The sequence below is a fragment of the Nerophis lumbriciformis genome, linkage group LG14 (genome assembly GCF_033978685.3).
Source record: "Nerophis lumbriciformis linkage group LG14, RoL_Nlum_v2.1, whole genome shotgun sequence".
Classification (NCBI taxonomy): domain Eukaryota; kingdom Metazoa; phylum Chordata; class Actinopteri; order Syngnathiformes; family Syngnathidae; genus Nerophis; species Nerophis lumbriciformis.
The window spans coordinates 34,454,284-34,481,498 of NC_084561.2; the positions used below are offsets into that span (position 1 = coordinate 34,454,284).

Sequence of the window (27,215 nt, forward strand, 5' to 3'; positions counted from 1 at the left end):
CGTCTTTTCAAGATGCAGAGGGATGTCAGGAAGCGGCTTGCAGGTCAGATTGAATTATTTATTTTAGTTGCAGAACAAAATATGCTGCGCGGTGCCCACGGCACGGAAAACAAAAGGGTAGCCAAAAGATGCTAATATAAAAAATGCAGACTATGAGCGTAACCAAGAGCGTAACTTGTTGCATGGGAGCAAACAAGACCAACAGACCGAGTGAGGCCAGCACATAAACTAAATAGCTCTCTGATTAGTGCCCGGGCAACAGGTGCGCGTCCGGAACACTAACCAGAGGCAGGTGACTGTAATCTGCCGTCATGGCAACAGAAACAAACAAACTCAAGAGGTGCTGAAAACACAAGTGACTTGAAAACAAACAGAATATGATCCGGGCAGCGGATCACAACACTCAGTTGACAGTAAAAAGTCGTTCTCGCAATTGTTGGATATGACTTTAAAGCATAACAAAGCATGCATCAATATAGCTCTTGTCTCAAACAGTGACGTGCAGTCAGGGGAGGCAGGTGAGGCGGGGCCTCACCTGCCATCATGGAAAGAAAAAAAATGTAAAAAGAAAACAAATTAATTAAATTGTTATATGTATCCAGTGATTATACTATAAAGTTATTTTCCATTTAACTTCACCAGTTTTAGATTAGTTTTATTCAAAATCGCTGAATTTTCACATTTGTCGTTCAAATACTGAGAAGAGACTTGCGGTGAGTCAGCAGCCAGTTGAGCCTCACCATGGATTGCGCAATGACTCGGCTAACTGCTGGCCTGCTGTGCAGTGAGACCGTATTGCTATATGAATTATATTATACATTTCCATAGTTTAGTTAGCTGAGGTATATAATGTACAGTGTATTTTGTCAACAACTGTATGTGTGTAACGTATTTCTTGTGCTGAGCAATCATAAAACGGCTGCGAAGACGCACTGGCTGAGGCTCGCAGTAATCCCGCCTCCTGGTGGTAGAGGGCGCTAGTGATCCCAGAGATCATTTCTGCGACTACTCGGCTGCAGAAGAAGTGACAACAAGCAGCAACAGTTAGCAGCGATCGTTTATTTTTTCCTCTTGCCTGGACTATTAACATAGAGGATTACATATCTAAAATAAAACAGTTTTCTAAACTGGACTTTCAATCGAAGCAGGAGGTAATACTTAAAGGAAGATCTCCATCGAGACAGAGAGACTTTTAAAACTGAAGAAAGATAAGGAAGACTTCTATAAACAAGTTATCGATGCTTTTGTTCAAAAGGAGCTGCGCATGGACTTCATTATTAAGTAAGACCATAATAACATTTTTTTTATTAAATGTGCTTTTTTGTGTGCTACAGTTTGTATATGTAAAGTTAAAGTACCAATGATTGTCACACACACTAGGTGTGGTGAAATTTGTCCTCTGCATTTGACCCATCCCCTTGATCACCCCCTGGGAGGTGAGGGGAGCAGTGGGCAGCAGCGGTGCCGCGCCTGGGAATATTTTTTGGTGATTTAACCCCCAATTCCAACCCTTGATGCTGAGTGCCAAGCAGGGAAGAATGCTGGTATGAGCTTTTAAACATAACCAGTTAACTGCTGCCAATCAAATGGTGAATAAGATACTCTTTAGGGTTCATATGTTTGTAAATCTGACTGTGATGAAGTCAGTTTCTCACCAGCCATGAACCTCACCGCACGTCACTGGTCTCAAAGTAGGTGTACTGACACCAACTATCACATCCCGCCGTGACTTATTTGGACTTTTTTGCTGTTTTCCTGTGTGTAGTGTTTTAGTTCTTGTCTTGTACTCCTATTTTGGTGGCTTTTTCTCTTTATTTTGTATTTTCCTGTAGCAGTTTCATGTCTTCCTTTGAGCGATATTTCCCGCATCTACTTTGTTTTACCAATCAAGAATATTTCAGTTGTTTTTATCCTTCTTTGTAGGGACATTGTTGATTGTCATGTCATGTACGGATGTACTTTCTGGATGCAGTCTTTGCTCCACAGTAAGTCTTTGCTGTCTTCCAGCATTCTGTTTTTGTTTACTTGGTAGCCGGTTCAGTTTTAGTTTCGTTCTGCATAGCCTTCCCTAAGCTTTAATGCCTTTTCTTAGGGGCACTCACCTTTTGTTTATTTTTGGTTTAAGCATTAGACACATTTTTACCTGCACACTGCCTGCCGCTGTTTCCGACATCTACAAAGCAATTAGCTACCGGCTGCCACCTACTGATATGGAAGAGTATTACACGGTTACTCTACCGAGCTCTAGACAGCACCGACACTCAACAACAACACATCATTTGCAGTCTATAATTACTGGTTTGCAAAAAATATTTTTAACCCAAATAGGTGAAATTAGATCATCTCCAACTAGTGTGCCGCGGCACAGTGGTTGAAAAACAATCATAAGCAACGTAGGCGGGTCTTAAATTTTCACACACACTTCAGCGCAGTGTTGTAAATTTGGCGACTTTCTCGCTAAATCAAGAATATTTTCAACTCCCCTTCGTGACATTCTTTCTCAAAAGTGACGAGCGACAAATCTAGCAATTTTTTTGGGGGGTGATATTTGGAGACATGAAAGCGCGTAACACTCTAATGTCCTTAACGTACAAGCGGTGCTGCTGTGAGCATTTCCTCACAGGCGGTCCCCGTTCTACTGAATGTCTGCTCTTAAGACAGCTCATCTCTGTCACGGATCAAATAAAACAAACCTATCGTTCATGTCAACAAGCCAGTCAAAAGATTTGGTTTGTTCTAAATATCTCAACCTTTCAGTCATTTGATCAATTTTGATACTCAAATATATAACAAAGAAAAAGTATCGACAGAAGAAAATTAATTTACAGTCTTAATCAAATTGCATTTTTTTTATTTTACACATCATCTTTTCTTTAAGTGTATGGACTGCAATGCTTTGAAGTTGATAATTATACTATTTGATAGAGATGTCCGATAATATCGGGCTGCCGATATTATCGGCCGATAAATGCTTTGAAATGTAATATCGGAAATTACTGGTATCGGTTTCAAAAAGTAAAATTTATGACTTTTTAAAACGCCGCTGTACGGAGTGGTACACGGACGTAGGGAGAAGTACAGAGCGCCAGTAAACCTTAAAAGCACTGCCTTTGCGTGCCGGCCCAATGACATAATACCTACGGCTTTTCACACACACAAGTGAATGCAAGGCATTGTTGGTCAAAAGCCATACAGGTCACACTGAGGGTGGCCGTATAAACAACTTTAACACTGTTACAAATGTGCGCCACACTTTGAACCCACACCAAACAAATATGACAAACACATTTCGGGAGAACATCCGCACCGTAACACAACATAAACACAACAGAACAAATACCCAGAACCCCTTGCAGCACTAACTCTTCCGGGACGCTACAATATACACCCCACGCTACCCCCTACCCAAAAACCCCGCCCCCCCTCCAACCCCGCCCACCTCAACCTCCTCATGCTCTCTCAGGGAGAGCATGTCCCAAATTCCAAGCTGCTGTTTTGAGGCATGTTAAAAAAAATAATGCACTTTGTGACTTCAATAATAAATATGGCAGTGCCATGTTGGCATTTTTTTCCATAACTTGAGTTGATTTATTTTGGAAAACCTTGTTACATTGTTTAATGCATCCAGCGGGGCATCACAACAAAATTAGGCATAATAATGTGTTAATTCCACGACTGTATATATCGGTATCGGTTGATATCGGAATCGGTAATTAAGAGTTGGACAATATCGGAATATCGGGTATCTGCAAAAAAGCCATTATCGAACATCTCTACTATTTGATAATAATACAGGAACCACCTATTTTGTATGTGTCTATTTAAAAAATAAACACACATAAAACCTGATACATTGAATTTTCTTTTCACCATCTTCATCGAATCGCATCGAGTCGTAATGTTTTAAAAAGTATTGTTAGTGAATCGTATCGTAACCCCTGTATCGAGATTCATATCGGATCGCCTTTTAAGGTAGAGATGCACAGGCAATAGAGACGCGATTATCACATGTAAACTATAAGATCCTTTAACGGCGATCATTTTTTTAACGCGCCATTAACATCCTGGCTCCTTTTTGACCCTCGGTCCATTCCATAGCTTGAGGAAATGGGATAGCGTCCAGTTACTTGGGCATCCCTGTTCTAAATGAACTAGAGATGTCCGATAACGGCTTATTTGCCGATATCCGATATTCCGATATTGTCCAACTCTAAATTACCGATTCCGATATCAACCGATACCGATATATACAGTCGTGGAATTAACACATTATTATGCCCAATTTTGTTGTGATTCCCCGCTGGATGCATTAAACAACGTAACAAAGTTTTCCAAAATAAATCAACTCAAGTTATGGAAAAAAATGCCAACATGGCACTGCCATATTTATTATTGAAGTCCGTGACCTTCGATCCCTCAGGCTGTACTGCATCAACAAGCGACATCAGTGTGTAAAGGATATCACCACATGGGCTCAGGAACACTTCAGAAACCCACTGTCAGTAACTACAGTTGGTCTCTACATCTGTAAGTGCAAGTTAAAACTATCCTATGCAAGGCGAAAACCGTTTATCAACAACACCCAGAAACGCCGTCGGCTTCGCTGGGCCTGAGCTCATCTAAGATGGACTGATACAAAGTGGAAAAGTGTTCTGTGGTCTGAGGAGTCCACATTTCAAATTTTTTTTGGAAACTGTGGACGTCGTGTCCTCCGGACCAAAGAGGAAAAGAACCATCCGGATTGTTATAGGCGCAAAGTTGAAAAGCCAGTATCTGTGATGGTATGGGGGTGTATTAGTGCCCAAGACATGGGTAACTTACACATCTGTGAAGGCGCCATTAATGCTGAAAGGTCCATACAGGTTTTGGAGCAACATATATTGCCATCCAAGCAGCGTTACCATGGACGCCCCTGCTTATTTCAGCAAGACAATGCCAAGCCATGTGTTACATCAACGTGGCTTCATAGTAAAAGAGTGCGGGTACTAGACTGGCCTGCCTGTAGTCCAGACCTGTCTCCCATTGAAAATGTGTGGCGCATTATGAAGCCTAAAATACCACAACGGAGACCCCCGGACTGTCGAACAACTTAAGCTGTACATCAAGCAAGAATGGGAAATAATTCCACCTGAGAAGCTTAAAAAATGTGTCTTCTCAGTTCCCAAACGTTTGCTGAGTGTTGTTAAAAGAAAAGGCCATGTAACACAATAGTGAACATGCCCTTTCCCAACTACTTTGGCACGTGTTGCAGCCATGAAATTCTAAGTTAATTATTATTTGCAAAAAAATAAAATAAAGTTTATGAGTTTGAACATCAAATATCTTGTCTTTGTAGTGCATTCAATTGAATATGGGTTGAAAAGGATTTGCAAATCATTGTATTCCGTTTATATTTACATCTAACACAATTTCCCAACTCATATGGAAACGGGGTTTGTATGACTGGGAGACACAACTGCTCTGTACTTCTCCCTACGTCCGTGTACCGCTCCGTACAACGGCGTTTTAAAAAGTCATACATTTTACTTTTTGAAACCAACACCGATAATTTCCGATATTACATTTTAAAGCATTTATCGGCCGATAATATCGGCAGTCCGATATTATCGGACATCTCTAAAATGAACCATTCCAAGTTTGAAACTGTTATTTAAGGCTCTCAACTGAATTCCGATGCGACCGAAAAGCTGTGTGGTACATAACTCTTGAAACACTCAGTCCTCAGGATATTATTCCCCTCCTAGAACAGGATGCGAGTGGACATCCTGTCAGTAGAAGTCTTCCTTTATCACCCAAATCTATTATTAGACATGCAGCATCAACTGTTCTCTGTGAATCGTAATAAATCTGCTTTGCAAACAATCCTCAAAACAAACAAAAAAAGCAAATTCAAAGACACAATGAATTAACATTAAAAGACTCAAATACTGAAACCTGCTTAAGAAAAAAAAAACTCTCTTCTTTTCCAAAACAGGATTGACCAAAAACCAAAGCCATACCCAGAAAAAAACACACTTTTTTATGTCTGCGTGCGTGCGTGCGCGTGTGTGTGCATGTATGTGTGTAATGCCAAGAAAACATTCCAGCCAACTCTTGAACCCTGTCTGGCAGCCACCAGCAGTGAATGTTTCACTTCAACCTTCCCCAGCAGCCAAGCAGAAAATCCAGTCTACATGCTGGCACCAACGCATCTGTAAATGCTCACACACTCCCGAGAACGTTTACCTTGAGTCCAGCTGCCTTTTTCCCACTGACCACCAGTCCGGGTATGAGAAAACTCTGAAAAGTGTTTCACTGGGAAGAGAAAAAGAAAACCGATAAGATTCCAAAACATAAAATACAGTACAGTACGGGCGTCTCCAAAGTTTCCTTCAAGGTCCACATTTGCAAAATTTAAAGTACCGTATTTTCCGGACCATAGGGCGCACCGGATTACAAGCCGCACTGCCGATGAATGGTCTATTTTCGATCTTTATTCATATATAAGGCGCACCGGATTATAGGTCGCATTTAAGGAATCATTGTGCAGCATCTCCACATCCGGAAACAAGAACAAGAAATGTGTAAAACGTCCGACCGGAACTCTCTAATAACTAAATTTCCTTGGGTGAATAATGTAAACTCACGACACCGGTATGTTTTAGTGCTTTCATGGCGAGTTTACTGACAGATATAAGTAAGAACTTTACACTACTTTATATTAGAAATGGCAACAGTGGAGGATGGATGTCCCATAACAAGTTTATCGACGACGGTGTCGCCACGCGTGCAATTTTTCAGGACTTATGCAGATCCCAAATACAGATCAGCAGGTACCAGAAGGTAAGAAAAGTTGCTTTTGCATAATATTGTGATACAAAATGCCAGATAATGTCTTACCTTATACACACACACCATAATAATACTCGTATGTTGAAGCACAGTACAATCCATCAAGCGGTGCGGCTTCATAGCTTACCAAAGTCCTACTAAAACATTTTGATAGATTTTTAAAGGCCGTGTGTAATGTTCTATATTTTCAATGGAACACAAAATGTTGGTGTTGTTTACTTGAGTCATATTGCCATCATACTGCAGTCTACATGTATCTCTTATGTTTGACTGCCATCTACTGGTCACACTTATCATTACACCATGTACCAAATAAAATAGCTTCGAAGTCGGTAAGCAAAACCAGAATTATTCCGTACATAAGGCGCACTGTCGAGTTTTGAGGGGGAAAAAATATTTTAAGTGTGCTTTATAATCCGTAAAATATGGTAGTTAAAGCTAATCAGTTGAATAGCTTAGTGCTGTTTGTACACATTTAACAGCTTCTTCACTGATTTAGTTCAACGATTCATCTTTTTTCTTCTTACTTCTTAAAACACTTTATATTTACAACATTTGTATTTTTAGTGTCGTCCTAGTAATGGCTTCATTATGCTACGATGCAGTCATTACATCCGCCCATCTGTCAGCTGTTGAGCATGTGACTTGTAATTATCTGTCAAAACACTGGGGGGCAATGTTTTTTTTCTGGGAGTGAGCAACCACAACTGTGATTGGCTAGCTATTTAGCTCCCTGTGTAGTAGTCATGAAAAATGGAGACAACAATTTATTGTACATGTTGCTGATTCCTGACTGGTGATAGGATTAGAAAACCCAAAACCAGTGAAGTTGGCACGTTGTGTAAATCATTTAAAAAAAAACAGAATACAATGATTTGAAAATCCTTTTCAACTTATATTCACACTGCAAAGACAAGATATTTAATGTTCGAACTGAGAAACTTAATTTTGTTTTGCAAATAATCATTAACTTAGAATTTAATGGCAGCGACACATTGCAAAAAAGTTGACACAGGGGCATTGTTACCACTGTGTTACATGGCCTTTCCTTTTAACAACACTCAGTAAACATTTGGGAACTGAGGAGATCAATTTTTGAAGCTTTTCAGGTGGAATTATTTCCGATTCTTGCTTGATGTACAGCTTAAGTTGCACATCATTGTGAATCATTGTGGTATTTTAGGCTTCATATTGTGCCACACATTTTCAACGGGAGACAGGTCTGGAGTACAAGCAGGCCAGTCTAGTACCCACACTCTTTTACTATGAAGCCACGCCGTTGTAACACGTGGCTTGGCCTTGTCTTGCTGAAATAAGCAGGGGCGTCCGTGAGTGCGTTGCTTGGATGGCAACATATGTTGCTCCAAAACCTGTATGTACCTTTCAGCATTAATGGTGCCTTCACAGATGTGTAAGTTACCCATGCCTTGGGCACTAATACACCCCCATACCACCATAGATGCTGGCTTTTGAACTTTGCGCCTACAATTATCCGAATGGTTCTTTTCCTCTTTGGTCCGGAGGACACGACGTCCACAGTTTCCAAAAACAATTTGAAACTTGCAGGTTGAATAGTTCAGTGGATTATGATGGTTGATCTCTGAACAACCTTGGTGGGTTGATCGGTAATGTTGTTTTTTTAATATTTTAAAGTCTGAAAAAAATATTTTAACATACCCAACTGTACATTAAAACCCTAATGGGAAACTGTACAATGAAACCTTAACGAGAGACCCTAAACCTAACTTTACATTGAGGACAACCCTAACCTTTAACCGTTAACTCTAATGGGAAACCTTAACACTAACTGTACATTGAATTCCTAATGGAAACCCGAACCCTAATTTAGCTCAAAATTCACAGGCTAGATAGGTCTGTGGGTTATGATGCTTGATCTTTGAGCAAGTGGGTCAGGTTTTAAATCTCAAGTAGGTTGACTGGTAATGTTCGAATTGGTGTTTTTAATCATTTAAATAATGCCAGTGAGTAATAGTGTTTTTAATCATTTAAATAATGCCAGTGAGTAATAAATTCAAAAGGCCGATTAAAAATTGTAACATCACCAACTGTACATTGAAATACATCCTGTTAGGAAATCCTAACCCTTACTGTACATTGAAACCCTAATGAGAAACCTTAACCCTAACCCTAGCTGTACATTGGGGACAACTCTAACCCCTCACCCTTAACCCTACTGGGAAACCCTAACCCTAACTATACTTTGAGGACAACTCTAACCCTTAATACTAATAGGGAATCCTAACTACATTGAAACGCTAATGAAAACCCTAACCCTATCTGTAGCTTAAAACTCACAGGCTGGATAGTTCAGTGGGTTATAATGGTTGAGTGGGGCAGGGTCCAAATGTCAGGTGGATTGATTGGTAATGTTCAAAATATTTTTGTAATAATTTAAGTAATGCAATTGAGTAGTAATCATCATGATGAAGCCAAACTCAAAAGCCTTATTGAAACTTTTAAAAAACCCAACTGTGAACTGGAGCCCTAATGGAAAACCCTAACCCTAACTGTACATTGAACCCTAACGTAACCCCTAACCGTTAATCCTAATGGAAAACCCTAACTGCACATTGAGAGCCTAATGGCCAACTCTAAACCATAACTAAAGCTAAAACTCAGAGGCTGGATAATTCAGTGGATTATGATGCTTGCTTGCTGAAAAAGTTGGCATTGTTCAAATCTCAGGTATCTTAATTTAGAAATGATTGGAATCATTTTTTTTTATATAATTTACAAAGGGATGGGTAAGGTACTTGAAAAATATAGTAAGCTAAGCTACTAGTTACTCTCGATGAAATGTAGCCAAGCTAAAGGGGAAGCTATCCCCAGTGAATTGTAGCGAGCTACACTACAAGCTACACATCAAAAGTATATATCTCAATATATATATATATTTCAACTAAATGTACAACTTCCCACTGAAGAAATGGCAGAGAAAAAATGCTCTGTCTAATTGTGTTAGTATAATAAACAAACTATAAACATGCCCTCTGTCTGCATTGTAAAATGCATTTTGATTTGCAAAGTAAATGTAAAAAATATGGGGAAAAACACTGGAAAAAAAGGCAGTAAAACAATAATAATATTAATATTAAAAAAACATCAAAATATATACCGTATTTTTCGGACTATAAGGCACACTTAAAATCCTTTCATTTTCTCAAAAACCGACAGTGCGCCTTATAACCCGGTGTGCCTAATGCACGGAATAATTCTGGTTGTGCTTACCGACCTCGAAGCAATTTTATTTGGTACATGGTGTGATGATAAGTGCGACCAGTAGATAGTAGTCACACATAAGAGATACGTGTAGACTGCAATATGACGGCAGTAAACAACACCAAAACTTTACATACGGCACTCAAATATCTGCGAAAATGGTTTAGTATGACTTTGAAGCCGCACCGCTTGATGGATTGTCGGCCTATTACGGCTACCGTAGTCAGAGATACAAGTGTTACTATGGTGTGTGTATAAGGACCGCAAAATGGCACCCATTAGCAGACATATTATCTGCCATTTGTTTCACAATATTATACAAAACCAACTTTTCTTACCTTCTGATGTGTATTTGAGATCTGCATAAGTCCTGAAAATTTGCGCACGTCCGCCACTGTAGTCCGTAGTCGATAAACTTATTTTCACTATCTTCTTGTTATGGGGCATTCACCTTGTGCTGTTGTTAAAGTACCAATGATTGTCACACACACACTAGGTGTGGTGAAATTTGTCCTCTGCATTTGACCCATCCCCTTGATCACCCCCTAGAAGGTGAGGGGAGTTGTGGGCAGCAGCGGTGCCACGCCCGGGAATAATTTTTGGTGATTTAACCCCCAACAAGCAGGGAGGTAATGGGTCCCATTTTTATAGTCCTTGGTATGACTCGGCCGGGGTTTGAACTCACAACCTACCGATCTCAGGGCGGACACTCTAACCACTAGGCCACTGAGTAGGTTGCCATTTGTAATATAAAGTAGCATAAAGTTCTTACTTCTATCTGCCAGTAGACTCGCTACGAAAGCACTAAAAACTACCGGTGTAGTGAGTTTACATTATTCACCCAAGGAACTTTAGTTATTAGAGAGTTCCAGTCGGACGTTTTTTCACGGGACACATTTCCGGCGTTGTTGTTGCACTAGTGAGCCACGGATGAGGAGATGCTGCTCCGTTGTTGGTTTAAGTAAAGTCTGAATGTCATTAAAACAGTTAGATCCATCTTTTGACAACTCCCGTCCTTGCACGCTACACCGCTACAACAAAGATGACGGGGAGAAGACGCTGTAAGGTGAGCCACGTAAATAAGACCGCCCACAAAACGGTGCATCCTGAAGCGACTGTCAAAAAGCGACTTGAAGATGATCTGTAAAACATAATCTATGCAACATTGTGACCAAAGAACCACCATTACATGTTATGTAGACCACAAGGAAGTGTTTTACATTTAGAAAAAAAATCATAATATGACCCCTTTAATTCGTTTTATAATCCAGTGCACCTTTTGTATGAAAAAAGACCTGAATAGACCTGCTCATCGGCAGTGCGCCTTATATTCCGGTGCGCCTTATAATAAGGAAAATGCAGTATTCTCTATTGGAATGGAGACTTTTCAGCACAGGATAAAGGGGCGGTATAGCTCGGTTGGTAGAGTGACCGTGCCAACAACTTGAGGGTTCGAGGTTCGATCCCCGCTTCCGCCATCCTAGTCACTGCCGTTGTGTCCTTGGGCAAGACACTTTACCCACCTGCTCCCAGTGCCACCCGCACTGGTTTAAATGTAATTTAGATATTGGGTTTCACTATGTAAAAGTGTGTTGAGTCACTAGAGAAAAGTGCTATATAAATATACTTCACAAATTACTTTTTTTTAACAGAAACCACTATGGCAAAATGACAATAAAAATGACAAAGGAAAAGTCTAAAACATTTGTTCCACAAAATAGACATTAACAAACTCAATCTTAACATAAACGGAAATCACTAAAAGTGAACATAATTTTGTGCCAGGACTGTAATCCCATGTAACTTTTATACCTGTGTGTAACCAAGCAGCATTGACATTTTCTCATCGCCTCCCTCCTGTCTGGGTGGTTCGCTCACATAGCTGTCAGGTTCGCCAGAACATTTATCAAATGTTAAGAAATTATGTAAATCAAATAAAAGAATGGGTAAATGGCCTATTGAGTCACCCCGGAAGAAACCGTGCAACAAAATAATATGTTTATGATGTGCAAGGTTTTATTTTGGAAGCCCTCCTAAAGCAACATCGTTTTGCATTCTACAAACCCTGTTTCCATATGAGTTGGGAAATTGTGTTTGATGTAAATATAAACGGAATACAATGATTTGCAAATCATTTTCAACCCATATTCATTTGAATGCACTACAAAGACAAGATATTTGATGTTCAAACTCATAAACTTTTTTTTTTTTTTTTTTGCAAAAAAATAATTAACTTAGAATTTCATGGCTGCAACACGTGCCAAAGTAGTTGGGAAAGGGTATGTTAACCACTGTGTTACATGGCCTTTCCTTTTATCAACACTCAGTAAACGTTTGGGAACTGAGGAGACACATTTATTAAGCTTCTCAGGTGGAATTCTTTCCCATTCTTGCTTGATGTACAGCTTAAGTTGTTCAGCAGTCCGGGGGTCTCTGTTGTGGTATTTTAGGCTTCATAATGTGCCACACATTTTCAATGGGAGACAGGTCTGGACTACAGGCAGGCCAGTCTAGTACCCGCACTCTTTTACTATGAAGCCATGTTGATGTAACACGTGGCTTGGCATTGTCTTGCTGAAATAAGCAGGGGCGTCCATGGTAACGTTGCTTGGATGGCAACATATGTTGCTCCAAAACCTGTATGTACCTTTCAGCATTAATGGTGCCTTCACAGATGTGTAAGTTACCCATGTCTTGGGCACTAATACACCCCCATACCATCACAGATGCTGGCTTTTCAACTTTGCGCCTATAACAATCCGGATGGTTCTTTTCTTCTTTGGTCCAGAGGACACGACGTCCACAGTTTCCAAAAACAATTTGAAATGTGGACTCGTCAGACCACAGAACACTTTTCCACTTTGTATCAGTCTATCTTAGATGAGCTCAGGCCCAGCGAAGCCGACAGCGTTTCTGGGTATTGTTGATAAACGGTTTTCGTCTTGCGTAGGAGAGTTTTAACTTGCACTTACAGATGTAACGAACAACTGTAGTTACTGACAGTGGGTTTTTGAAGTGTTCCTGAGCCCATGTAGTGATATCCTTTACACACTGATGTCGCTTGTTGATGTAGTACAGCCTGAGGGATCGAAGGTCACGGGCTTAGCTGCTTACGTGCAGTGATTTCTCCAGATTCTCTGAACCCTTTGATGATATTGCGGACCGTAGATGGTGAAATCCCTAAATTCCTTGCAATAGCTGGTTGAGAAAGTTTTTTCTTAAACTGTTCAACAATTTGCTCACGCATTTGTTGACAAAGTGGTGACCCTCGCCCCATCCTTGTTTGTGAATGACTGAGCATTTCATGGAATCTACTTTTATACCCAATCATGGCACCCACCTGTTCCCAATTTGCCTGTTCACCTGTGGGATGTTCCAAATAAGTGTTTGATGAGCATTCCTCAACTTTATCAGTATTTATTGCCACCTTTCCCAACTTCTTTGTCACGTGTTGCTGGCATCAAATTCTATAGTTAATGATTATTTGCAAGAACAAAAAATGTTTATCAGTTTGAACATCAAATATGTTGTCTTTGTAGCATATTCAACTGAATATGGGTTGAAAATGATTTGCAAATCATTGTATTCCGTTTATATTTACATCTAACACAATTTCCCAACTCATACGGAAACAGGGTTTGTAGTTGATTGGCCTGCTTGCAATGTTTTTGGCCTTACCTTAGCCAATATTGAATCATAATACATAAACCAACCAACTTGGATTTTCTCCGTATTCCCCCCCAGGTTTGCCATCCATTTTCTCTCTTTCTCTTCTCTGTCTCCTCTTTCGTAGCGTAAAGCTTTTGAAGGGCGCTATTTCGTTACATGGGTCTAAAAATAGCCAAGCGACAGGAATCGCTACTGATTCAAAAGGTGTGATTTAAATGTAGTTAAGCTATGGAGCATCGCCACTTGTATCGAGCTACTGCCCATCACTGCCTGTAGCGTCTTATCTCATGAGCCGAGCGTATAATTACACCCCTAGTATCTATAGTAAGAATATCTAACAATAAATGTCTTCCGTCCTTGCTTAGGCGCCGATCGGTGTGTGTGTATTAGTGTTGTCTCGATACCAATATTTTGGTATCGGTACCAAAAGTATTTCGGTAATTTTCTAAATAAAGGGACCACAAAAAATGTCATTATTGGCTATATTTGAACAAAAAAATTTAGGGTGCATTAAACATATGTTTATTATTGCAATTTAGTCCTTAAATAAAATAGTGAACATACAAGACAACTTGTCTTTTAGTAGTAAGTAAACAAACAAAGGCTCCATGAATTGATTTACGTGGACCCCGACTTAAATAAGTTGAAAAACTTATTCGGGTGTTACCATTAAGTGGTCAATTGTACGGAATATGTACTGTACTGTGCAATCTACTAATAAAAGTTTCAATCAATCAATCAATCCTAATTAGTCTGCTGACATATGCAGTAACATATTGTGTCATTTATCATTCTATTATTCTGTCAACATTATTAAGGACAAACTGTAAAAATTTATTATTAATCTACTTGTTCATTTACTGTTAATATCTGCTTATTTTCTGTTTCAACATGTTCTATCTACACTTCTGTTAAAGTGTAATAATCACTTATTCTTCTGTTGTTTGGATACTTTACATTAGTTTTGGATGATACCACAAATTTGGGTATCAATCCGATACCAAGTAGTTACAGCATCATACATTGGTCAGATTTTAATTTTCCTCAGGGAACTCTCCTGAAAGAATCAATAAAGTACTATCTATCTATCTATCTATCTATCTATCTATATATCTATCTATCTATCTATCTATTCAAAGTCCTCATGTGTCCAGGGACATATTACCTGAGTTTATAAACATTATATACATTTTAAAAAAAACTAAAGAAGATTTTGTGATGTTAAAAAATATCGATATACCGTATTTTTCGGAGTATAAATCGCATAAAAAAGGAAAAAAACATATATAAGTCGCACTGGAGCCCGGCCAAACTATGAAAAAAACTGCGACTTATAGTCCGAAAAATACGGTAATCATAGTAGTATCGACGAGATACGCTATTGTACTTGGTATCATTACATTGGATGTTGGTGCTGCAGGGAATTCTGGGAATTTGTTCTGTAGTGTTTATGTTATGTTGCGGTGATGGCACATGTTTATGACAGTGTTGGCATTGTTTATACAGCCACCCTTAGTGTGACATGTATGGCTGTTGAGTAAGAATGTCCTTCATTCGCTCGTGTACAGTGTTTTCAAAGTCAAGAAGATTGTGTTATTAGTTCATTACCAGGCACAACTAAATATTGGTTACTCTCTGTCAATTATAGACTCTAAGATTTGTGACTTTATTAATACGTAAAGTGTATTAAAGCCAAACCTGCTTTAAATTAACAACAACAAGATTAATTTTTCAAAAAGTATTTTACAGATTGAAAGTTGCCATCAATCCCACGTGGGTTTTCGGCATTGCGCCTATGCATCCTTGATATGTAAAACTTAACCTCCTCAGTTTGACTCCATCCCAGACCAAAAGAAGTCCCTCAGTCCTTTGTGATCTGAGCAGTAAGCATGCACAATAACCATTTCATATTCTGGGCGGGTGCATTTTCTGATTTATGTGTTTACCTACTGCATACTTTATATACACCTAAAATGTGGGTTAATACAGACTTATGCCAGGGGTGCAAATTGTTTAAATAATACCAGGAAACTTATTTGATTCGAATTGTTAATCTGAAGTTGTTTAGGTGTCTCAAAAGTTTTCAGAGTCTTTACTAAATCCTGGTTCATACAGGGATATTGTGTGCATGTAAACACAGTAGAGATGCCGATAAATGCGTTCAAATGTAATATCGGAAATTATCGGTATCGTTTTTTTTATTATCGGTATCGGTTTTTTTGTTAGTTTTTTTTTTTTTTTTTTTTTAATTAAATCAACATAAAAAACACAAGATACACTTACAATTAGTGCACCAACCCAAAAAACCTCCCTCCCCCATTTACACTCATTTACACTCATTCACACAAAAGGGTTGTTTCTTTCTGTTATTAATATTCTGGTTCCTACTTTATATATCAATATATATCAATACAGTCTGCAAGGGATACAGTCCGTAAGCACACATGATTGTGCGTGCTGCTGGTCCACTAATAGTACTAACCTTTAACACTTAATTGTACTCATTTTCATTAATTACTAGTTTCTATGTAACTGTTTTTATATTGTTTTACTTTCTTTTTTTATTCAAGAAAATGTTTTTAATTTACTTATCTTATTTTATTAATTTTTTTAAAAAGTGCCTTATCTTCACCCATACGTGGTTGTCCAAATTAGGCATAATAATGTGTTAATTCCACGGTTGCATATATCGGTTGATATCGGTATCGGTTGATATCGGTATCGGTTGATATCGGTATCGGTAATTAAAGAGTTGGACAATATCGGATATCGGCAAAAAGCCATTATCGGACATCCCTAAAACACAGTGATGATGTCTTACCATAGGGTGTTGGAGGAGACACTGGGAAGGTTGGAGTTGGTGGGATAAATTCGGAGCTATCACTCGGTCCATTGAAGTCTACGCCCTTGAACTTGTGCTTAAAAAGATAAAAACAAGAAGGAGGGAATCAGGATGAATCATTCTTCCACAGTCATATGAGATGATAAATACACACACGTCAGCAGATTACAGTCTTGTGATGTGTGTATGAGTACAGACAGTGTTTTGGAGTAAACAGACCGTGTATTCATGGAAGAAAGAATAGAGCAGAGAACATGACTACAACAAAATAGGGAAAATATATTCCTATATTCTAGTGTTTTTCAACCACTGTGCCGCGGCACACTAGTGTGCCGTGAGATACAGTCTGGTGTGCCGTGGGAGATGATCTAATTTCACCTATTTGGGTTAAAAATATTTTTTTGCAAACCAGTACCGTATTTTTCGGGCTATAAGTCGCAGTTTTTTTCATAGTTTGGCCGGGGGTGCGACTTATACTCAGGAGCGACTTATGTGTGAAATTATTAACACATTACCGTAAAATATCAAATAATATTATTTAGCTCATTCACGTAAGAGACTAGACCACTGGTTTTTAACCTGGGTTCGATCGAACCCTAGGGGTTCGGTGAGTCGGCCTCAGGGGTTCGACGGAGCCTCCGCCGCGGAGGTCAAGACACACCCGACTCATCGTGTAAATGAAAATTTATTACGTACTATGGATACCGCCAAACAATTTTCCCTCTAATTTTCCATATGCTTGAGCAAACGCAAAAACTCCTTGAGCATTCAGTGGAGCACATGTGAGCGACGTCAGACGTGCACATGCACTGTGGCCACACCAGCAGCACACCTGTCCCAAACCTGACAAAAATAACAAGTTAAATGTTTTATTATTATAATCAAATGACAGCAGTCATTTCCATGAGATTATTTTCTAATATAAGTGTTTTGGCCCACTTACAATGACAATAACAAAAAATATTGTTTTTCATGAGCTGTGTACTAGGTGGGGGGTCCTGCTTTGGAAATAATTTGTGCCCCTTTCAGATATCGCATTTAGTTCCCACTAAAACATTCACATGTTGCACAATGAGATGTAAACATGGGATCATGTGTACATTACTGTAACTTTCTGTTTGTAAAATATATCTTTATTAGTATTTATTTAATATAATAACATCATTTCATGATTAATATTTACAAATTAAGAAAATACATTTTATTTTTCACTAAAGAAGGGTTCAGTGAATGCGCATATGAAACTGGTGGGGTTCGGTTCCTCCAACAAGGTTAAGAACCACTGGACTAGACGTATAAGATTTCATCGGATTTAGCGATTAGGAGTGACAGATTGTTTGGTAAACGTATAGCATGTTCTATATGTTATAGTAATTTGAATGACTCTTACCATAATATGTTACGTTAACATACCAGGCACGTTCTCAGTTGGTTATTTATGCCTCATATAACGTACACTTATTCAGCCTGTTGTTTACTATTCTTTATTTATTCTAAATTGCCTTTCAAATGTCTATTCTTGGTGTTGGGTTTTATCAAATACATTTCCCCAAAAAATGCGACTTATACTCCAGTGCGACTTATATATGTTTTTTTCCTTCTTTATTATGCATTTTCGGCCGATGCGACTTATACTCCGGAGCGATTTATACTCTGAAAAATAGGGTAATTATAGTCTGCAAATGATGTGTTGTTGTCTAGTGTCGGTGCTGTCTAGAGCTTGGCAGAGTAACCGTGTAATACTCTTCCATATCAGTAGGTGGCAGCAGGTAGCTAATTGCTTTGTAGATGTCAGAAACAGCGGGAGGCAGTGTGCAGGTAAAAAGGTGTCTAATGCTTAAACCAAAAATAAACAAAAGGTGAGTGCCCCTAAGAAAAGGCATTGTAGCTTAGGGATGGCTATGCAGAACAAAACTAAAACTGAACTGGCTACAAAGTAAACAAAAACAGAATGCTGGACGACAGCAAAGACTTACTGTGGAGCAAAGACGGCGTCCACAATATACATCCGAACATGACGTGACAATCAACAATGTCCCCACAAAGAAGGATTAAAAACAACTGAAATATTCTTGATTGCTAAAACAAAGTAGATGCGGGAAATGTCGCTCAAAGGAAGACATGAAACTGCTCCAGGAAAATACCAAAAAAAGAGAAAAAGCCACCAAATAGGAGCGCAAGACAAGAACTAAAACACTACACACAGGAGAACATAAAAAAACTCAAAATAAGTCATGGTGTGATGTGACAGGTGGTGACAGTACACCTACTTTGAGACAAGAGCTATATTGATGCATGGTTGGTTATTGTTTAAAGTCATACCCAACGGCTTTTTACTGTCAACTGAGTTTTGTTTTTAATGATTTCTGCTTGCGGTGTGCCTCTGGATTTTTTCAACGCAAAAAATGTGCCTTGGCTCAAAAAAGGTTGAAAAACACCGCTATATTCAATATATTGGGGGAAATACTTGTTAGATCCCTCAGCTGATTTAAGAAGTTAACCTCTTTTCTACGACAGTTTTAGCAGTACAGTGGTACCTCGGTTTTCTACGACCCATTTCTCCCCCAAAAATTTGCCCTTCAATAATCACACAGCTAAACATTGCGCTTAACAATCTAGTCCGTTTGCACGTGTACCTAGTGCCTAAACAAAATCCCACGCGTTGGTGAGTCTTGTCATGTACCAATACAGTACAGTATGGCTATAAAATTACCCAGTATGGGGTCAAAGAAAGTTGCAAATGGCACTTTGATAACGAAGGTCAGAAGCACTGTTGAATTCAAGAAAAAACTCAAAGCAAAGTACGAATTTGAAATCTGTGTGGCAGTCCCCTACCCTCCTCTTTCTTTGCTACTCGAGAGTCTTCAATATAGGTAAAAAGTTAGGTTAAATGTTCAATTAGCCATTTAATTCGTCATTTATATGTATTTAGTAGGGGTGTAACGGTATTGCAGATACTACGGTATTGCGGTGTCAAAGTCTTCACAATAATGCCGTGACGCGTGACAGTATCAAACAAAATCTTGGTGTGTACACTGCAAAAAGTCAGTGTTCAAAAACAAGAAAAAAAAAAATAAAAATTAGGGGTATTTTATTTGAACTAAGCAAAATTATCCGCCAATAGAACAAGAAAAATCGTCTTGTCTAGACTTTCCAAAACAAGTAAAATTAGCTAACCTCAATGAACCCAAAAATACCTTAAAATAAGTATATTCTCACTAATAACAAAAGTGCATTTTTCTTGGTAGAAAAAAAAAATAGACCTTTTTGCTCAATATGTTGAAAAATATTCTTAAATTAAGTAAATGCTAGTGCCATTATCTTGACATATTGATATGCATACATCATGATTTTTTTTTCATGCTTGAAGTAAGAAATTATTACTTTAGAAAGGTAGTTTTATACTTGCGAGTGTTAATGACACAGCTTTGCATCAGTTGATATTCTAGTTTCAAGCATGTTTTACTCAATATAGGTCATACAATTTCAGCAACAAGCTGTAATATCTTACTGAGATCATTTAGGACCGAAACCCCTAAAACAAGTGAAACACTAACATCAAATTTGCTTAGTGAGAAGAATTATCTTATCAGACAGAAAATAAGCAAATATCACCCTTATTTGAGATATTTAATCTTACTTAGATTTCAGTTTTTGCAGTGTAGTTTTTTTTCTGGTGCTTTAACGTTGGCCGGGTCTGAAAATAAACTACATCTCTCAGAATCCTCTACGCAGCGTGGGGCCAACAAGGTGGAGGGCCGTGGAACGCCGTAAGCCGTGTGTGTGCATTAGATGCAAAGAATTGTTTTTTAGACATTTCTTGAAAAATTAATCAAATGCCATCTATAACTGTTTGAGTTATGTTGCTAACATACACAGAAACAAAGCCAGGTAAAAACATGGCATCTTTGGCGGAGGTAAGAAAGTCTGCATTCTGCAAAGCAGATGGTCGAATCATAAGGTTTATGCATTTGGGCACGAGCTCTGCCTGCGGAGTTTTGGAGTCTTTTTTCAACAGAGGCGAATCAGTGACGTAACGGATTGAGGATATATAGATAGAGTATGTGGTCATCCTGGACAAGCCTGCTTCAGGGTATACAATCCTTATTGTTTCATGCACTTCCGACTGCTCTATGTCTATGAATTGAAGACTATAAGATAAATACTTATGTGTTTATTTGTCCAAGACATTTGGGCCACTGCGAAATTGGATTGGCCGCTAAACTCTGCCAGAAAAAGGCGCAGACATTGCAACATTACGACTTGGTTTGAGGAAAAACAAGAGAAGGTAGGATAAAGATCCAAGAGAGGGCAGGTGTACCTAATGTTGTGCCCGGGTGAAATTATATATCTGGAAAAAAAATAGCGGTGACGACTTCAAGATATATATTTAACAGTGTACATTTTTAAAAGATTGATTCATACTTTTGGAGAGGGTGAGGTGTGGTTTCATTTGCAATTTGGGAATACCTCCACAAACACACATCTTTCAGGCACATGCAGAAAGTAGGTTATAAATGAGACTATGAAGCAAAATGTACACCAAAGCCTATTAAATACATATTATCTAGACTGCGAAGAAATTTAGATTAACATTTTCAAAGGTCCCTTTTATTTGATGGATCTGTGCAATTTGTTGTAATTTGGTGGGAGAGGCATGGGGTTTGTAAGGAAGCCTTTACCAATAATTCAGGGTGGCTGAATTTTTTAGGTAATAGTAATGTCTTGTTTTTACAGACATTATTAATAATAAATAAAGTACTATTTTCTAATTTTTGTAAATACTTCTTATAAATACATTTATACACTTTCACAATCCTTGTTATTTTGTGAGGGTATTTTACCATATTTTTCACCGTTGAGTCCACCATTGTTTGTTTTTGTTTTGTTTGTTTGCAGTGGAATCCCTGTTACAGTATGTACCCACGAAGCACACAAATGAATCCTATCTCTTCAGCGACAAGTTTGGTGGGATAGAGACCACTATTGCTGCAATTATTCAAATATGTTCTCTTAAAATCCATGCAAGATCGCACCATATGGGGTCAGGGGGATTTTGCTTTGATTAGCCTAGATGTACAGGACTCTCTCAGAAAATTAGAATATTGTGATGAAGTCCTTTATTTTCTGTAATGCAACTAAAAACCTGAAAATGTCATACATTCTGGATTGATTACACATCAACTGAAATATTGCAAGCCTTTTATTATTTTAATATTGCTGATTATGGCATACAGCTTAAGAAAACACAAAAATCCTATCTCAAAAAATTTGAATATTTCCTCAGACCAAGTAAAAAAAAAAGATTTACAAACCCCGTTTCCATATCAGTTGGGAAATTGTGTTAGATGTAAATATAAACGGAATACAATGATTTTCAAATAATTTTCAACTCATATTCAGTTGAATATGCTACAAAGACAACATATTTGATGTTCAAACTGATAAACATTTTTTTTTGGCAAATAATCATTAACTTTAGAATTTGATGCCAGCAACACGTGACAAAGAAGTTGGGAAAGGTGGCAATAAATACTGATAAAGTTGAGGAATGCTCATCAAACACTTATTTGGAACATCCCACAGGTGAACAGGCAAATTGGGAACAGGTGGGTGCCATGATTGGGTATAAAAGTAGATTCCATGAAATGCTCAGTCATTCACAAACAAGGATGGGGCGAGGGTCACCACTTTGTCAACAAATGCATGAGCAAATTGTTGAACAGTTTAAGAAAAACCTTTCTCAACCAGCTATTGCAAGGAATTTAGGGATTTCACCATCTACGGTCCGTAATATCATCAAAGGGTTCAGAAAATCTGGAGAAATCACTGCATGTAAGCAGCTAAGCCCGTGACCTTCAATCCCTTAGGCTGTACTGCATCAACAAGCGACATCAGTGTGTAAAAGGATATCACCACATGGGCTCAGGAACACTTCAGAAACCCACTGTCAGTAACAACAGTTGGTCGCTACATCTGTAAGTGCAAGTTAAAACTGTCCTATGCAAGGCGAAAACCGTTTATCAACAACACCCAGAAACGCCATCGGCTTCGCTGGGCCTGAGCTCATCTAAGATGGACTGATACAAAGTGGAAAAGTGTTCTGTGGTCTGACGAGTCCACATTTCAAATTGTTTTTGGAAACTGTGGACGAGGAAAAGAACCATCTGGATTGTTATGGGCGCAAAGTTGAAAAGCCAGCATCTATGATGGTATGGGGGTGTATTAGTGCCCAAGGCATGGGTAGCTTACACATCTGTGAAAGCGCCATTAATGCTGAAATGTACATACAGGTTTTGGAGCAACATATGTTGCCCCTGCTTATTTCAGCAAGACAATGCCAAGCCACGTGCTACATCAACGTGGCTTCATAGTAAAATAGTGCGGGTACTAGACTGGCCTGCCTGTAGTCCAGACCTGTCTCCCATTGAAAATGTGCGGCGCATTATGAGGCCTAAAATACCACAACGGAGACTCCCGGACTGTTGAACAACTTAAGCTGTACATCAAGCAAGAATGGGAAAGAATTCCACCTGAGAAGCTTAAAAAATGTGTCTCCTCAGTTCCCAAACGTTTACTGAGTGTTGTTAAAAGGAAAGGCCATGTAACACAGTGGTGAACATGCCCTTTCCCAACTACTTTGGCACATGTTGCAGCCATGAAATTCTAAGTTAATTATTATTTGCAAAAAAAAAGGAAAGTTTATGAGTTTGAACATCAAATATCTTGTCTTTGTAGTGCATTCAATTGAATATGGGTTGAAAAGGATTTGCAAATCATTGTATTCCGTTTATATTTACATCTAACACAATTTCCCAACTCATATGGAAACAGGGTTTGTATTTGCGAGGCCATTTTCAAGAAGGATACTTAAGAGAAACTACATCCTGTGAGACGAGGTCGAATTAATTCTCAAACAAATCAAAGCACCACCAAGAACAGAGAACAAGTCGAAAGAAACACGTGCCATTCACACTCAAAACTAAACTTAGCATGGGCTAGGAGACAAGCAAATGTTACGTGACTAGAGCATGAAGCAAACCATGACGCCAGACTGAGCGTGGTGAGAAAGGTGTCTAAATAGCTTTCTGATTAGTGGTTGACAGCAGCTGAGCGTGGGACCACTAACCAGAGGCAGGTGAACCCAATTAATCCCCAAGGTGACCAACATAAACCCAGGAGTGCACAAACAGGGATGAAGGGAGTCCAAAGCAAACATAACAAAAATGATCCGGACCACGGATCATGACACATGTATGTATGTGGGCTTTGTACCGAGGATGTCGTTGTGGCTTGTGCAGCCCTTTGAGACACTTGTGATTTAGGGCTATATAAATAAAGATTGATTGATTGATTGATTGATGCAACCTCAAGCTACAAACCCCATTCCCATATGTGTTGGGAAACTGTGTTAGATGTAAATATAAACGGAATACAATGATTTGCAAATCATTTTCAACCCATATTCAGTTGAATATGCTACAAAGACAACATATTTGATGTTCAAACTGATAAAGATTTTTTTTTTTGCAAATAATCATTAACTTTAGAATTTGATGCCAGCAACACGTGACAAAGAAGTTGGGAAAGGTGGCAATAAATACTGATAAAGTTGAGGAATGCTCATCAAACACTTATTTGGAACATCCCACAGGTGAACAGGCAAATTGGGAACAGGTGGGTGCCATGATTGGGTATAAAAACAGCTTCCCAAAAAATGCTCAGTCTTTCACAAGAAGGGATGAGGCGAGGTACACCCCTTTGTCCACAACTGCGTGAGCAAATAGTCAGTTTAAGAACCAACCTACTCAGTGGCCTAGTGGTTAGAGTGTCCGCCCTGAGATCGGTAGGTTGTGAGTTCAAACCCCTGCCGAGTCATACCAAAGACTATAAAAAAATGGGACCCATTACCTCCCTGCTTGGCACTCAGCATCAAGGGTTGGAATTGGGGGTTAAATCACCAAAATGATTCCCGGGCGCAGCCACCGCTGCTGCCCACTGCTCCCCTCACCTCCCAGGGGGTGATCAAGGGTGATGGGTCAAATGCAGAGAATAATCTCGCCACACCTAGTGTGTGTGTGTGACAATCATTGGTACTTTAACTTTAACTTTTTTTAACTTTAACAACGTTTCTCAAAGTGCAATTGCAAGAAATTTAGGGATTTCAACATCTACGGTCCATAATATCATCAAAAGGTTCAGAGAATCTGGAAGCGGCATGGCCGGAAACCAACATTGAATGACCGTGACCTTCGATCCCTCAGACGACACTGTATCAAAAACCGACATCAATCTCTAAAGGATATCACCACATGGGCTCAGGAAAACTTAAGAAAACCACTGTCACTAAATACAGTTCGGCGCTACATCTGTAAGTGCAAGTTAAAGCTCTACTATGCAAAGCGAAAGCCATTTATCAACAACATCCAGAAACGCCGCCGGCTTCTCTGGGCCCGAGATCATCTAAGATGGACTCATGCAAAGTGGAAAAGTGTTCTGTGGTCTGACGAGTCCACATTTCAAATCGTTTTTGGAAATATTCGACATCGTGTCATCCGGACCAAAGGGAAAGCGAACCATCCAGACTGTTATCGACGCAAAGTTCAAAAGCCAGCATCTGTGATGGTATGGGGGTGCATTAGTGCCCAAGGCATGGGTAACTTACACATCTGTGAAGGCACCATTAATGCTGAAAGGTACATACAGGTTTTGGAACAACATATGCTGCCATCTAAGCGCCGTCTTTTTCATGGACGCCCCTGATTATTTCAGCAAGACAATGCCTAGCCACATTCAGCACGTGTTACAACAGCGTGGCTTCGTTAAAAAAAGAGTGCGGGTACTTTCCTGGCCCGCCCGCAGTCCAGACCTGTCTCCCATCGAAAATGTGTGGCGCATTATGAAGCGTAAAATACGACAGCGGAGACCCCGGACTGTTGAACGACTGGAGCTCTACATAAAACAAGAATGGGAAAGAATTCCACTTTCAAAGCTTCAACAATTAGTTTCCTCAGTTCCCAATCGTTTATTGAGTGTTGTTAAAAGAAAAGGTGATGTAACACAGTGGTGAACATGCCCTTTCCCAACTATTTTGGCACGTGTTACAGCCATGAAATTCTAAGTTTATTATTTGTAACAAAAAAAAAAAGTTTATCAGTTTGAACATCAGATATATCTTGTCTTTGTAATGCATTCAATTGAATATGGGTTGAAAAGGATTTGCAAATCATTGTATTCCATTTATATTTACATCTAACACAATTTCCCAACTCATATGGAAACAGGGTTTGTACAATATAACTTATGACTCCACAACTTATGTGTTTTTCAAATATATTTGTCATTGTTTAATAATAAACATAATGTGTATTAATAGCAAAGCACTAATATTTAAACATCAATAAGATAGATTAAGATCAGCAGGCACACTACCAACAATGTGGCCATTTTGCTTTGTCTTTTAATCAGTATCATAGACTCATAGTCATCACTCTAACTGACTATTATTTGTTCTCCTGTTACGTTATCGCTCTTCCTATCCTGAGTAAATCCAGTACGATTAAATAAAATGACATTCACTGTATTCATTTTTGTTGATCAACAGTTTTCAAATTCCTTTGCATTAAAGGTTAAATACTGTTTTATTGTAGGACATGAGGATACTGAATGTTACCTGTGGTGATAGGAAAGGGGGCCTGTCAACCAGGGAGCCTCCAAAGCTATGAGGTTCTTCCCCTCTTGATCCTGGATCATGACAAGCAACGTTAAGCATCCAAAGACTAGAGTAGTCAGTCTCATCGCTGATCTGCTTCTGCCGCTTCCAGCCTGTATGAAAGTAGAGATATGAAACAAAGGGTCAAAGTGAGGACCTGAACAATGTGGAAGCCAGTCAGTCAAACAATGCAATCAAATCAGTCATCTGTACTGCTGTGAAATGTACAAAACCCCAAACCGGTGAAGTTGGCACGTTGAGTAAATCGTAAATAAAGACAGAATACAATGATTTGCAAATCCTTTGGAGAACTGTAGCGAAGCTAATCTACAATTAAATGACAACATTAACATCCAAGCTATTTTGTGTTAACGAACAAACGTTATTCCAAAGTATTGCTATAAGATCAATAAAACTGTGATACAAACAGATTGATTTTCAGTCAATTGATTTTCCAATTTCGTTATTTTATCCTTCAAGTACAAACCCCGTTTCCATATGAGTAGGGAAATTGTGTTAGATGTAAATATAAATGGAATACAATGATTTGCAAATCCTTTTCAACCCATATTCAGTTGAATATGCTACAAAGACGATGTTCAAACTGATAAACATTTTTTTTTTTTTTGCAAATAATCATTAACTTTAGAATTTGATGCCAGCAACACGTGACAACGAAGTTGGGAAAGGTGGCAATAAATACTGATAAAGTTGAGGAATGCTCATCAAACACTTATTTGGAACATCCCACAGGTGAACCGGCAAATTGGGAACAGGTGGGTGCCATGATTGGGTATAAAAGTAGATTCCATGAAATGCTCAGTCATTCACAAACAAGGATGGGGCGAGGGTCACCACTTTGTCAACAAATGCGTGAGCAAATTGTTGAACAGTTTAAGAAAAACCTTTTTCAACCAGCTA

The 27,215-nt window shown here is 38.9% G+C and overlaps 1 protein-coding gene across 4 annotated transcripts in view; it reads right to left on the reverse strand.

Annotated features, from left to right (window-relative positions):
- The window catches only part of tns3.2 (tensin 3, tandem duplicate 2), a 135,220-nt gene that overhangs the window by 85,674 nt on the left and 22,331 nt on the right, over positions 1 to 27,215 (reverse strand). For all 4 annotated transcript variants that reach the window (XM_061975572.2, XM_061975571.2, XM_061975569.2 and 1 more), the window contains exons 3-5: positions 26,256 to 26,407; positions 16,562 to 16,658; positions 6,226 to 6,294 (exon numbers count right to left, since the gene is read on the reverse strand). In XM_061975572.2, the coding sequence (XP_061831556.2) occupies positions 6,226 to 6,294; positions 16,562 to 16,658; positions 26,256 to 26,407 (318 nt within the window). The remainder of the gene's footprint in view (positions 1 to 6,225; positions 6,295 to 16,561; positions 16,659 to 26,255; positions 26,408 to 27,215) is intronic.